Source organism: Pseudophryne corroboree, chromosome 1 (assembly GCF_028390025.1).
Source record: "Pseudophryne corroboree isolate aPseCor3 chromosome 1, aPseCor3.hap2, whole genome shotgun sequence".
NCBI classification, from domain to species: domain Eukaryota; kingdom Metazoa; phylum Chordata; class Amphibia; order Anura; family Myobatrachidae; genus Pseudophryne; species Pseudophryne corroboree.
In genome coordinates this window covers 422,024,522-422,040,175 of record NC_086444.1, presented here as the reverse complement: position 1 = coordinate 422,040,175, position 15,654 = coordinate 422,024,522, and the positions used below count along the sequence as shown (strand labels likewise).

At 46.0% G+C, this 15,654-nt stretch overlaps 1 protein-coding gene across 3 annotated transcripts in view; it reads left to right on the top strand.

Annotated features, from left to right (window-relative positions):
* Positions 1-15,654, top strand: part of GAL3ST1 (galactose-3-O-sulfotransferase 1) — a 177,600-nt gene that overhangs the window by 143,536 nt on the left and 18,410 nt on the right. For all 3 annotated transcript variants that reach the window (XM_063913390.1, XM_063913391.1, XM_063913389.1), the window contains one exon: positions 12,437-12,570. In XM_063913390.1, the coding sequence (XP_063769460.1) occupies positions 12,437-12,570 (134 nt within the window). The remainder of the gene's footprint in view (positions 1-12,436; positions 12,571-15,654) is intronic.

Below are 15,654 nucleotides of genomic sequence, written 5' to 3'. Positions count from 1 at the left end.
ATACTAAAGTTAACTCGCAGGGACAGTTGTAACAATAACCACTTTCTATTAAGGATGTGTTTGCTTCCTAGAAACCGAGCCCACCAGAACTTCTGGTTTCCACGGGAATTCGAGCACTGGCTTGGGTTTTTCCGCCAGGCTCTGATTCCTAAACGAGACAAAGGGCTAGATGCATCATCGCTTGCAAAGTGATAAAATGGAGAGTGAAAAAGTCCCAGACAATCAGCTCCTAACTGCCATTTTTCAAACACAGCCTGTGACATGGCAGATAGGACCTGATTGGTTGGTACTTTTTCACTCTCCATTTTATCACTTTCAAAGCAATGATGCTTCTAGCTGTATATGTCATCTTCCTGGCGTCGGATCTTGCATTTTTTTGGATTCGATATAAGTCCCTACTGCAGTGATTGGAGCGCCATTTCACAGCGGACGCTGGACGGAGAGCACACTAGACTACCAGGGCAGCATTAGATTCCTGTTTTACTGGTGCATGCACACATTCCAGAACTCCTCCAGACAGGGCAGCATTATATAGTATTTTATTTGTACTGGTGCACACAGCCCCCAGAGCTCCTCCTAAGGGCAGCATTCTATTATTTTGGTGCACACAGCCCCCAGAGCTAATATACAGCAGCCTTCTATTTATTTTTTATTATTACTATTTCACACAGCCCTCAGAACTCCTCCTAATGTACAGGGCAGCATTTATTGGCATTAACCTTTTATTGGTGTACTGCAAACAGGGCCGGCGCCACCACTAGGCAGCTTTAGGCAGCTGCCTATGGGCGCCGGCCACTTGAGGGCGGCAGCTCACGCTGCCGATGAACCCTTCTCCGTCCTCTTCCTTAAGAGGAATATTACAGGCGTTAGCGCGGCGAGGAGCGGAAGACAGTTGCTATAGCAACTGTAACAATATCCGACAGCACACTGCTTACGCTATGTGAATAGAGTATTAGAGCCGCTGCCGATGGGTTACACTGACACTGTCCATGCAGCCGGCTGATAACAGATGGGCGGCCGCATCATCCCTTTAGCACGGGCAGTGTCAGTGTAACCCATCGACAGCGGCTCTAATACTCTATGCACAAAGAGGAAGCAGCGTGCTGCCGGATATTGTTACAGTTGCTGTAGCAACTGTCTTCCGCTCCTCGCCTTGTTAATGCCCATCATACTCCCGCCCTGGCTGCACCATGAGGAGAAACTGCCACGAACTCACCCCGCACATTACACCCCGCCCCATGCAATTGTAAGAGCTCCATTTAATATATAAAGGGTCAGGGTGGGAGGGGGGAAATACTTAGGAGGTGGGGGAATCATTCAATCTATATAGTAAAGGGAGGGGGTGAGGGTGTATATTTAAATATATAAAAGGTAGAGGTGATGGGTTGCTGGAAGGGGGAAAGGAACGACACATATATATATATATATATATATATATATATATACACACGCACATATATATATATATATATAATAAACTAGCTACCGGCCCGTGAAAATGACGGAACATCGTAACAGTAATGTCAGTGCTGGTGACTGTGTGCGCCCAAATGGAGCAACACTTGAACTACTCGATCGGGCACCATATAGTCACTGCCAGCACACAAAACACTTGAATTCCCCCCATACAGATGAGGAGCAGCATTAGTCTTTAATTACATAGTGGGTGTATATATATATATATATATATATATATATATTAGTGGTCGAAGTGGGCTGGTATGCGGCGGCATGGCATACCGGCACTTCTCCACAGACCCGGAAGTTTTTTTGTTTTTTTTTAAATGGCTGAGCGTGCTCATGTTCCCCCCACCGCTGCTCCCAGTCACGGCGGTCGGTGCCGGAGCTCTGTACCACACTACTCCCCAGCAGTTACAGCGGACACACACTCCCCCTTCCCTCCTCCAGCAGCCGCCCATGCACAGTGCCAAGATTCCTCCAATTATTCAACCGGGCGGCCACGTCACCATGGGTCTGCATAGACGCTGGCGCTCGAATCCTCCTGCTGCCGGCCTCCCCTTCGGGCTGTGCCTGGGTCCGCGCTGCGGGACTCCCTTGTTGACAGTGACAGCCCGCAGCTCAAGCTAAGGTTGACTGGACATGGCGGCGGTGAGTGACTGCTGGAGAGCCCTGTGCCCTCCTGCCCCCCCATTCCCCATGTGTGTGGACCCTCACTCTGTGTGCGTGACACCTTGTGCCCCCCTGTCCGTCATCCCACTGCCTTTGTGTGTATGTCACTCAGTGCTCCCCTACCCCTGTTGCCCTGTGTGATGACCCTCCTGCCCATGTATGGTGCTCTGTACACCCCCTGCATGTGACACCCTGTCCCCCTTGTTTCAGCTCATACCGTGTGCTATAATGTCAATTTTGGCTCATTCCATGTACTATAATGTGAATTTCGGCTCATTTCGTGTACTATAATGTGAATTTCGGCTCATTCCGTGTACTATAATGTGAATTTCGGCACATTCTGTGTGGTATAATGTGAATTTCGGCTCATACTGTGTGCTATAATGTGAATTTCGGCTCATACCGTGTGCTATAATGTGAATTTCGGCTCATACCGTGTGCTGTAATGTGAATTTTGGCTCATTCAGTGTGCTACAATGTGAATTTCGGCTCATTCAGTGTGCTACAATGTGAATTTCGGCTCATACTGTGTGCTATAATGTGAATTTCGGCTCATACCGTGTGCTACAATGTGAATTTCGGCTCATACTGTGTGCTATCATTTGAATTTCAGCTCATACCGTGTGCTATAATGTGGATTTCGGCTCATACTGTGTGGTATAATGTGAAAGGAGCACCAGTACTAGATAGTATAAGGGGTACTACACTGAAGGACACGCCCCCTATTGAGTGTCCACTCCCCCTTGTGTGCGCATAATTCCAACCTTTGCTTTTCCTTACACCCACTTCAAAATTTGCACTTCGACCACTGTATAGATATACTGTATATAGGCTGCCTGAAGGCTTAATCCAGCCCTGGTCTAGTAGTTCTCGTGCACCCTGGGTAGAACGCCTACAGCATTACAGCAGCAATCTGTCCTGAAGTTCCCACTAAGAGTCAGCTGGATGGGATGTATTAACATTAAAATGCGATTAAAAAAAACTGTTTTCTGGGTTTTACCACATTTCCTGTATGTATTAAGACTCGGTGTGTGGTTTGGGGAGGGGGTAGCAGGCTGAAATTTTGCCTAGGATGTTGAGAAGCCTTGCACCGGCCCTGACTGCAAAGTCACGTCGGTGCTGCAACTTAACTATGCACAGTGCAGCCCAGAGCTTCTAATACAAGGGCAGCATTAACCTTTGGTACACACTGGTGTGTGTTTTTTTGTCAAAATTACCCACAGTTCTGCCCAGAGCTCATAATACAGGCCAACATTAACTCTTTATTGGTGCACACTGGTGTCCGCAAAAAGTTTTCGGTATGAGCCACCATTACTATAATATAAGCACAGTAATTCGCAGCAGTGTGTAAAAAAAAAAATTATATAGAAAAAAAAAGAAAAAGTGTGTTAAGGGCCAGACCTTGCCACAATGTTGATAATATAATCGCTGTGAGTCGCAGTCTGAAGTTTGTTTTTATTTTTTTAAACGTGTGTGTGTTCAGGGACATGCAAGTGGCATTGTGTTACAATAACACTTAGTAGCTGCTGTGACTTGTGTTAATGATATAAACACTGTGGGGTATACTTACTAAGCTCCCGATTTTGACCGAGATGGTGTTTTTTCTTCAAAGTGTCATCTCGGGAATTTACTAAACTCAAATCACGGTAGTGATGAGGGCATTCGTATTTTTGTTGAAGTCAAAGAAAAAAATGACGAATGAATACACCATCGGTCAAATACGCCGGTTATTTGGTAGAACTCGGTAATTTACTAAAATTTGTATTTCACAAACACTGCTGGCAATAGCCAAACACTGCCGTGAATAAATACAAATCGTAAAAAAAAAGCGGTTTTCAAATAGACCTGCTTTTTTTAACCGTGTTCTGATAGGCATGCACGGATCCGTGAGATCCGTGCATGTTTATCAGTGGGAAGGGGTGGGAAAGTGTTAAATGTAAGGAAAAAAATGCGTGGGGTCCCCCCTCCTAAGCAAAACCAGCCTCGGGCTCTTTGAGCCGGTCCTGGTTGTCAAAATATGGGGGGGAAAATGACAGGGGTTCCCCCATATTTCATCAACCAGCACCGGGCTCTGCGCCTGGTCCTGGTGCAAAAAATACAGGGGACAAAAAGCGTAGGACCGAGCCTCGTGTGAACATAGGTAAGTATGTATGTATGTATGTATGTAGGTGTGCATGTATGTAATAAACTTTTACTGTCACGGTGTGTGTGTCCTGTTTTTTGTTGGGTATTTTTTTAGTAGTAGTACTACAGGTACCAGTTTTCCACCGCATGCTGGTACTTGTGGTTCTCCAAGTACCAGCTTGCGGGGGAGGCTTGCTGGCACTTGTAGTACTGCTACTAAAAACAATATTCTGATTTTTTACACTTGGCTATCAGCCCCCCATCCGCCGCCCTTGGATGGGGGGGGACAGCCTCGGGCTTCACCCCTGGCACTTGGGTGGCTGGAGGGGGGGACCCCTTGATTTAAGGGGTTCCCACTCCTCCAGGGTACCCCGGCCAGGGGTGACTAGTTGGGGATGTAATGCCAGGGCCGCCAGGACCACAATTAAAGTGTCCCCCGGCTCTGGCATTATGTACCTGGCTAGTGAAGCCCGGTGCTGGTTCAAAAAATACGGGGGACCCCTACGATTTTTGTCCCCCGTATTTTTTGCACCAGGACCAGGCGCAGAGCCCGGTGCTGGTTGATGAAATATGGGGGAACCCCTGTCATTTTTTTCCCCATATTTTGACAACCAGGACCGGCTCAAAGAGCCCGAGGCTGGTTTTGCTTAGGAGGGGGGACCCCACGCAGTTTTATTTTTTTAATTTTTAACACTTTATTTTTTTTATGAAAGGTGCACAATGAAGCCCTGCACGGATCTCACAGATCCGGCCGAGATTCATTGTGTTAATGTCGGCAGTGTTTTACTATTCACTCCCGTAAAACACTGCCAAAAAATACGAATGACATCGACATCGGAAAACACGAAAATGCAGAATACGACAGCATAGTAAATTAGTCGTAATAAATTCAAAAAGTTGCAATTTCACACATTCGATGTCATTCGTGTTTGAACTTTAACCTCATTCTGAAAATTACGAATTTTAGTAAATATACCCCTGTGAGTTGATTTGGATCACGATCAGTCAATAGAAGAGCAGTAGCAGCAACAAAGTACTAGTGCTGTGACTGCTGCAAGGAAAAAACTAACCCTTTCCCAGAGATCCACTGGTGATGAAGATGAGTCCACTCAGTGCACCAGATTGACATCTGGTCAGTTCTCAAAAAATTGCTCAACATTAGTGACACCTCTGATTCAATCTGATACAGTAACCGTCCATAGAATGGTGGAGGACTATTTTAATGACATTGTACAAATCAGCATGTCACACAGTCCCTGTGACTACTGGGAGGAAAAAAGGCAATTTGGAGCCCCTTGTAAAAACCCGCTATGTTTTACTTAAGCTTACCACCCTCCAATGTGTACTCGGAGAAAGTTTTCAGCACAGCTGAGAACCTTGTGAAGGATTGGCCACTTTCTCAAAGTGCGTAAAAGATGATGTTCAGGCAGTACGGATGGTTTAATGGTTAGCATTACTGCCTCACAGCATTGAGGTCATGGGTTCGATTCCCACCATGTCCCTAACTGTGTGGCATTTGTATATTCTGCACGTACTTGCATGGGTTTCCTCTGGGTACTTCGGTTTCCTCCCACAATCCAAAAATATACTGGTAGGTTAATTGGCTCCCAAGAAAATTAACCCTAGTGTGAATGTGACTACGTGTATATGAGATAGGGAATATATATTGTAAGCTCCACTGGGGCAGGGACTGATGTAAATGGCCAAATACTCTCTGTAAAGCACTGCAGAATATGTGTGCGCTATATACATAATTTAACTCTTGGTTGTCTTCCTACCTCTCTGACCATTCACTCTCTGTCTCCTCTCATGACTCCACCCCCCCCCCCCCCTCCCCTCTCCCACTAACTGTAGGTGTCAGAGGTGTAACTAGGGATTTTGGATTCCAGGGCAAGATCAATAAGGCCCCCCCCCCCCCCCCAATGAAAAAAAAAACCTACAAAGGAAAGTATGTGTGCACGCCACCAACGCGCACTGAAAAAATTGGCCATGGCCACACACCAGAAGGGAGGCGTGGACACTGAAAATGTGATGTGTCAACATGACACGCCAGCTGTTTCATTTCATACTGGGAACATGCTTTTCAATTCCACATGCACCTTACCATCATCATCTCCTGCACAAATAGGTGTCATTTTTGAAGGGGGGTATGGAAAAGTGAATGGTGAAATCATGCGCGCGTGCTCCGGAAAAGGGGGCATGGCCACTCAACCGGGGCGTCTCCTTCAGTGTAGTAATACCCCTTATACTATCTAGTACTGGTGCCCCTTTCAAATTTTAGCACACGGTATGAGCCGAAATTCACATTCTAGCACACTGAATGAGCCGAAATTCACATTGTAGCACACTGAATGAGCCGAAATTCACATTGTAATACACTGAATGAGCCGAAATTCACATTGTAGCACACTGAATGAGCCGAAATTCACATTCTAGCACACTGAATAATCCGAAATTCACATTCTAGCACACTGAATGAGCTGAAATTCACATTATAGCACACTGAATGAGCCGAAATTCACATTCTAGCACACAGTATGAGCCGAAATTCACATTATAGCACACTGAATGAGCCGAAATTCACATTGTAGCACAATGAATGAGCCGAAATTCACATTCTAGCACACTGAATGAGCCGAAATTCACATTATAGCATACTGAATGAGCTGAAATTCACATTCTAGCACACACTATGAGCCGAAATTCACATTATAGCACACTGAATGAGCCGAAATTCACATTGTAGCACACTGAATGAGCCCAAATTCACATTGTAACACACTGAATGAGCCGAAATTCATATTGTAGCACACAGTATGAGCCGAAATTCACATTATAGCACACTGAATGAGACGAAATTCACATTGTAGAACACTGAATGAGCCGAAATTCACATTATAGCACACTGAATGAGCCGAAATTCACATTCTAGCACACTGAATGAGCCGAAATTCACATTGTAGCACACTGAATGAGCCGAAATTCACATTGTAGCATACTGAATGATCCAAAATTCACATTCTAGCACACGGTATTAACCGAAATTCACATTCTAGGACGCGGTATTCTAGAGGGGGGACATGGGGGGAGATAGCAAGGGGGCATGGAGAGAGAGAGGCATACAGAGAGAAAGGAGGCATGAAGAGAGATGGGGCATTGGGAGGGAGAGAGGAGGGGGGCTAGGAAGAGAGGGGCATGAGGAGAAAGAGGCATATGGGGTGAGAGAGCACAAGGGAGAGAGGCAATGGGGGGAGAGATTTCAGCAGCAGCACAATGAGGAGAGGTGCTCTGGAGAGCAGTTACACTTACAGACAGTACCTTCATAGACCCCGCAGCCCAGCAAAACATTAGGCGGCCATGGGGGAATATAAGATAAGCGGGAGGAGGGTGCTAGCCAAAAACCAGAAGGAGGGGGACAGGAAGAGACATGGGATGAGGAGACGCGAGAGGCGGGAGGAGGAGACGCGGGAGATTGACGGGGATAGGCAGAGTTGCGCAGCAGCTGATCCAGGAGTCCAGGACAGACTCTTCAGACTTATACTGTCCTGGGCTCCTGGATCAGCCGCTACGCAACTCTGCCTATCCCCGTCCATCTCCCTTTCTCTCTGCCTATCCCCGTGAAGTGAAGAGGAGCCGAGCCCGCTTTCCTGTCCAGCTCCGGGAGCATGGCGCTGTCACTGTGGTCATCCTCCCGGCTCCCAGCAGCAGCACACATAGGATGGGGGCAGGGAGCTGCATAGTGGGCACGGTGCGGCGCAATGGTAACAGGCGGCAGCAGCGCAATGGTAACGGGCGGCAATAGCGGGGGCGGGCGGGCATGATGCCCTGGCCGGCAGCGCCCCCCTCTGCTGGGCCTGCTACAGCGCCCAGGGCACGTGCCCTGCTCGACCCCCCTTAGTTACGCCTCTGCAGAGAGAGTGCAGGGTCAGAGATAGACAGTAGGGACAGAGAGAGAGCAGGGTCACAGAGAGACAGTAGGGACAGAGAGAGAGCAGGGTCACAGAGAGACAGAGAGAGCAGGCTCAGAGAGAGACAGCAGGTACAGAGAGAGAATGAGAGCAGGGTCAGAGAGAGATAGTAGGGACACAGAGAGAGGTCAGAGAGAGACAGTAGGGACAGAAAGAGAGAGACAGTAGGGACACAGAGAGAGGTCAGAGAGAGACAGCAGGGACAAAAAAAGACAGCAGGGCCAGAGAGAGAGAGAGCGCAGGGTCAAAAAGAGACACCAGGGCCAGAGAGAGACCAGGGTCAGAGATAGATAGTAGGGATACAGAGAGAGCAGGGTCAGAGAGAGACAGTAGGGACAGAGAAAGAGCAGGATCAGAGAGAGACATTACTGAATTGCAGTAAGGAACTTTTCTGATGTGAAGTCTCCCAGTCAGTGCAGCCGTGCATGGGGGACGCCGTGGAGGAGGAGCGGGAGCCGGGACCCGCTGCAGTTTACATCCGCAGCAGTGTGAAGAGGTGGAGCCAACAATGAGGAGAGATGCAGTGTGCTGTGTGGTGTGACCTGGCGGCGGCTTCTGCTGCACGGCCAATCAGCAAACATCCCCGGCACATGGTCACCATACATGTGGAGATGTCACACCCGCAGGACCGCTGCCTTCCCCCGCTCCCACCGGGACCACCAGCGGCGGCATACACTGCTGATATAGCAGAAATGTAAACACATGGTGCAGAGGCTGAGCCTCCGGGGTCCGGACATCCCGCCCATCCACTGGGGATCGGTGGGCTACTTCCTCATCCCCGCCCTTACCTACTCCTTTTAGCCCGGCAAAGATATCATGGATGTGGCTAGTGGCTACCCAGTCCAACACTCCCCGCCCACCACCTACAGGTCAGAGGTGGAGCAGTGGAAGGCTGCTAGGGCTCTTCATTCAGGAAATATCCAGCGCAGACATTGCCCAGAGTACACTGCCCTGGCAGGCTGCGCACCCCTCTATCAGACCTGTCATGGCGCCCAGGGAAAGTGCCCTGCTCGCCCTGCCCAAGATACGCCTCTGGTAGATGTACCCCAAGGTTCTGTCCTTGCTCCTCTTCTTTTCTCTCTCTACACGTCCTCACTAGGTAAGCTCATTAGTTATTTTGGTTTCCAATATCATCTCTATGCTGATGACACTCTTTCCTCTCCAGACCTCTCCCCTGCTCTCCTCACTCGTATCTGCAAATATCTCTCTGCTATCTCTGTTTGGTTGTCCCAACGCTTTCTTAAACTTTACATGTCTAAGACCAAGCTGATCATCTTCCCTCCCTCCCGCATAACCTCACCTCCTACAATCTCATTATCTATTAATGGCACTACTATCTCCTCTTGCCCCCAAGTACGCTGTCTTGGAGTAATCCTTGACTCCTCCCTCTTCTTCAAACCATACATTCAGCACCTCTCACAAACCTTCCGTTTTCATCTAAAAAATATTTCCAGGATCAGACCCTTTCTGACCCAGGATGCTACTAAGACTCTTACCCACTCACTAGTCATCTCAAGACTGGACTACTGTAATCTCCTCCTGACTGGCATTCCTGACAAATACCTCTCTCCACTCCAATTTATCCTCAATGCTGCTGCCCGGCTCATTTTCCTCACCAAATGCACTACGTCCATCTCTCCTCTCTTACAAGACCTTCACTGGCTTCCCTTCCCTTTCAGAATCCATTTCAAGCTTCTCACACTCACTTACAAAGCCCTCACCCACTCCTCTCCCATCTACATCTCTGACCTTATCTCCCTTTACACTCCCACCCGTCCTCTTCGCTCTGCTAATGCACGCCGACTCTTGTGCCTACGGATTACTTCCTCCCACTCCTACCTCCAAGATTTTTCACGTGCTGCACCACTTCTGTGGAATTCCCTTCCTCTCCCCCTCAGACTCTCCATCTCTCTACAGAACTTCAAATGGGCTCTCAAGACCCACTTCTTCACCAAACCCGGCCAAATCTCATCCTAACCCTCTGTTCCACGCTCTCTATGTACCCCATCTGTGTCACACCTGTCTGTCTACCCCTCTCCTTTAGAATGTAAGCTCTCACGAGTAGGGCCCTCTTCCCTCATGTGCTTATCCTTTTTCTTACTTTAATAATCTTCAACTGCACCAAATCCAGCAGTCTTCTGCCACCTGATACTTATTCCAGTGTCATCTGCTGATGTAGTTATGTTTATTTACCCTGTACTTGTCATATATTGTTGTCAACTGTAAGTTGCTGTTTTCCTGTTTGATTATTTGTTTATGTACTCTGTAATTGGGCGCTGCAGAACCCTTGTGGCGCCATATAAATAAAGGATAATAATAATAATAATGCATCTAAAAAACATCCACAATATACCTTCCACAAGACACTATAAAAACTCTAATCCATGCTCTTATTATCTCCTGCATTGTTTTTTGCAATAGTCTTCTTACTGGTCTTGCCAAAAAGATACTCTCACCATTACAATCCATTCTGAATGCAGCTGCAAGGCTAATCTTCCTCGCTAGATGTTCATCATCTGCAGACCCACTATGTCAGTCCCTCCATTGGTTACCTGTATTCTACGGTATTCAATATAAAATACTTTTACTCACACACAAGGCTATTAACATACTACACCAACATACATCCCTTCGCTTATCTCAAAATATCTCCCAACCCGACCTCTCTGCTCTTCACAATATCTACGTCCCTCTTCCACACTCATTGCTTGCGCCCATGCAAGATTGCGGGACTTTCTTCGGGCTGCACCCACTCTGTGGAATGCCCTACCACGCACAATAAGACTCTCCTCTAGTCTCCAAACCTTCAGGCATTCCCTGAAAGCTCACCTTTTCAGACAAGCTTATCAAATTCTAGAACCACCCACATAACCTTCTTAAGCCTTCCTATCCAATTATATCCTCACTGTACAGTCCACACATATCTTCCACATATTTTCTCTTTCTTCACTTTCCCTCCTAACCCTGGTCGTCATTGCTGTGATGTGGTATCATGCAGCCCACCAAGAACCTTTGTAATCTGGTGGGCAACTATGCAATAGATAGCACCTATCTGTGTGTATCAAAGCCAATTTCCCTATAGATTGTAAGCTTGCGAGCAGGGCCCTCCTACCTCTATTAGTGTTTGTTATTACCCAGTTTTGTTTTATCATTGTGTCCCGGTTGTAAAGAGCAACAGAATTTGCTGCGCTACAAAAGAAAATAAATACATTTACTTATGAAGGTCTCTATGCTAGGATTATTTGATAGAGGATCAAAAGTAGATCTCGGACAAAACTGTTTCAGTTTATTTGGAATAATGCTGTTAGTTTCACTTGTTGATGGCTTCTCTTTAAAAAATTCTTTAAGTTTAAGTTTTCTTTGTGGAGTATGTCTCTCTATGTTCCATTGGAATTTATCAGTGAGTACCATTGGTATATTTAGTATTTATCAAAGAGAACCATTGGTATTCCTCTGATACCGGAAGCACCGCTGTGGCCACGCGAGCTGCACACCGCTGGAGCGAGTGTACTTGCACCAAAGATTGGACAGGTAAGAATCGGTGATTACCTAGTGAAATACCAGTGGCCATAACAGGGCCTATTTATCAAGCCTTTTTTTCACCATAAATTATGCAGAAACTGCGGAGTGTTACCATGTACTAATGCAGTTTGTTGCTATGAACTAACAGCCTAATGCAGGAGATTTCCATTCCATGAAAATTAACATACATTGACAAGTTAAATTATATCTCTTTCTCATAGGTTTTCTTTAAAAAAATAAATACATAATAACACAGGCCCTCAATAAAAAGAGTTGAGCTGAATTATCAAGTAGGTTTCCGTTACAAACCGGTGATGGATCTGGCTTGTCCAGAATATGACTAAATTTTGTGCTATTATGTTGGATATAACGGATAACTTTTTATTTCTACCTAAAAAGCAGGCACTTTGATGTTACATCCATCTTTTTTTTAATAACTTCCTTGTGTTAAGTTTTAACAAAGATTGATATGTTAAGACTTGTACAAATGTCCCGTACGTGATAGTGGAATGGCCCCTATATAAACAGATACTGTATATGTGTATTTTTATATGCAATTGAACATATAAATTCTTTAAGAAAATACAGTTGGTAAGATGATACTGTCTGCCTCTTTGTTACATGTACATGCAGTAAGTGTACAGAAAATGTAATAATTGTTTATTACAAGAACTATTTCTCCTGTTTTGCAGATGATGTGTGTGCAGACCCAGGGCAAGCTGTGTCGATCAGTTTGGAAAGGTTTGGTTTTGGGAACTCTTCTCACCAGTTTTTTTATCCTGTTGTACTCCTATGCTGCTCCTTCCCTAAGCCTCAGCAGCACAGAGTGAGTAATCTATGTACTTTTATCAGTGTTATTATTATATCCTATGTACTCTAAATATTGGTGCCAGGGCTGTTTCTAGCCAATTTGGCTCCCAGTGCGAGATTGAAAAATGCGGCCCCCCATGACATAAAAAATGTGCCCCCCCCCCACACACACACACACACCTAGATTTAAAAAAAAATTGCGTGCGCACCCGGCAAGGGGGCATGGCCTCATCTAAATGGGTGTGGCCTCGTCTGAAAAGACTACCTCACAATCCAGTTTTTGACCCTGCTCCAACAGATCACGACCACCACGGGAAAAAATAGTTCTACCATATTAAGCCCCACACAGTAATGCCCCCTGCACCATATTATGCCACACACCGCAATGCCCTTGATACATTAAATCCCCACACTACGGCAGGCAAGAGTCCCCATTTCACACATTACAGCATGTGTCCCCATTTTACACATTGAGAGAGAGAGAGAGAGAATACTTAGAGAGGCGATTACCGCTCTCCAGCCCGCCTCACCAGTCGCTCCTCGTGCCGGCCTTTCCCTCTTCCTAACTTGTATCCCCCTCTGTACTCCGCTCGGGGGGGGGGGGGAGTTTCGCGGAGTGACGGGGTTGCGTCGTGGCGTACCGACGCAACCGCGTCATTCCGTGAAACTCCGCCCCCCCCGAGCGGGTTACTAGGGGAGAAATAGGAGGGGGAAGCAGGGAGCCACAGTTAGTGCCGCGGCGTGGCGCCCAGTGCGGTTGCACTGCTCGCCTGCCCCAAGAAACGGCCCTGATTGGTGCACTGCCAAGAGGAGGGGTTGGGTACTAATTACCCAGGCCCAATCTTTCAGGATGAGCTGTTAGTACAAAACATGCAGGACAGAATATGCAGTACAATAAATAGTACAGATAATAAGTTGTTTGGAAGATGTGACATGAATTAATTTGTGGGTAATATTCCACTTCACAAACGGAGTAGTAAACAGCTATTTATTATTTTAAAATGAGTGTAATCTTGCTACCACACAGATTCAGCACTATAACTTTTTTTTTTTTCAATAAATGTTTATTGAATTTTAACATAATAAAGAAAACAGTGTAAAACTGGTAGTACAGAAAGATACAATCCAAAAGATATGGGCATTGACAGTTAATCAGAAACACTACAATCCTCGATATAAACTCAGTGCCTAGATTATTATATCATTACTTCCAGTCCATCCAATATTCTTATATCAACCGCTGTCTAAATCAAAACAGATCATAACATATAAACAAATAAAGAAAGACTGAAAAAGGAAAAAGAAAAAGAACCAATAAAGAAAGAAATAGGGAGTCAAAGAGAGGGAAAGGGGGGTAAGGGTTGTGTGGTCTTTCTAATGTCCATTTGGACCAAAGAGCAAAAATGCCATCTCATGATACCATTAAACAGTAGAACAGTTAGATTCTGGATATAGGGCCCAATATGTGGGAGTCGCACTCAGGCCACATTTGTTAGGTATGTCTGTGAGGACTTGAACTCCAACCAGGGGGACCAAGTAGTCGTGAAACCCCGTTGGTTATCTGGTGTCACTCTCAATTCCAAAATTCCAAATCTATTCTAGCAATCCAATCTTTCACAGTGGATGGTGTAGTGCAGCGCCAGTGAACAGGGATAACTGATTTAGCGGCGCTATTAAGAAACTTTAATAATGACTTTTTGTATGTTGACAGGGAACCCACAACTAAGTTTAGAAGCCAGAAAGCAAGCTCAGAGTGGACCCCTGAACCCATGATCAACCTCGAGATTGCAATAACTTTGTTCCAAAAGGGGCGAAGCATGCAACAATCCCACCAGATGTGCATCGGAGAACCCGTTTCATTATTACATCACCAGCACGTATCCAGAACACCAGGAAACATTTTAGCAAGTGTCAGGGGACATCTATACCATCGCGATAAGACCTTGAATTGCGTTTCAATCACTGAATTACTATTTGAGCTTGCAAAAGTGACCTGAAAACTTTTTTCCCAGTCTTCCTCAGATAATTCAATCCGTAGATCATGGCCCCAGTCTCTTGTAAACTTGGGGAAGTCCAGGAACCTATTCGCAATCAGAAATCTATAGCATTTTGAGAGAAAATGCACCGAATGGGAAGAGTCTGAGCATATGTTCTCAAAAATCGTCAAGGGTCTAGTGAAGCTTGGGTGGACGTTACTCCCCTACACAAAGTGCTTCAGCTGGAGGTATTTCCAAATCTCTGATGGCGGAAGGTTCTATTTCAATTGCAAAGTAGGGAAGGGGATTATTTCTCCATGTTCCACCAGCTGGCTAACACGTGTCACCCCCATCAGTTTCCATAAATCAAATTCCTGGCCAGAGACCCCCGGTGCAAAGTCTGGGTTGTGAAATAGTGGGGTCAGAGGAGAAAGTTTGGAAGAGACATACGGGAGGAATCTAAGCCTATTCCAGCCTGAGAGTGTAGGGCCAATGGTACGGTGTGCAATGATAGGTATCTTTGAGAACCAAGGATAGTAAGCTATTGGAGAGGATAAAGCTGCACCCTTTATAAGTACCCATTGTTTAGTGTCATACGATCGGGTCCACTCCATTATCCTATTGAGTACAATGGCATCCTAATACAAAGAGAAATGGGGCAACTAAAGACCACCCATGTGTTTGCGGTGGAAAAGTATGGCATGTTGGAAACAATGCAGTTTGTTACCCCAAATAAAATCTCTAACTAAATTGTGTAAGTCCCGGAACCAAATTTTGGGGATGAGGACTGGGAGCGTCTGGAGGAGATATAGGACCCTGGGTAAAACATTCATTTTAATTACACTAAGTCTCCCCAGCCAGGAAAGTCTCTTATTGCCCCAGTCCCGAAACTCAGAGCGCAGTGTAGTAAGTAATTTTTTGAAGTTATTGTCAAAAAGGCGTGCTAAGTCCGTATTCAATATAACCCCCAAGTATTTAAAGCTAGAGGGATGCCAGATAAATGGAAAAGATTTTTTAAGGTCCTCAAGGGCTGGGAAGGGAGCTGCCACTGATTTAGAGGGGTTAATTTAAAAATTAGACAGAGAGCCAAATCTACTGAACTCGGACATCAAGTTGGGGAGGGA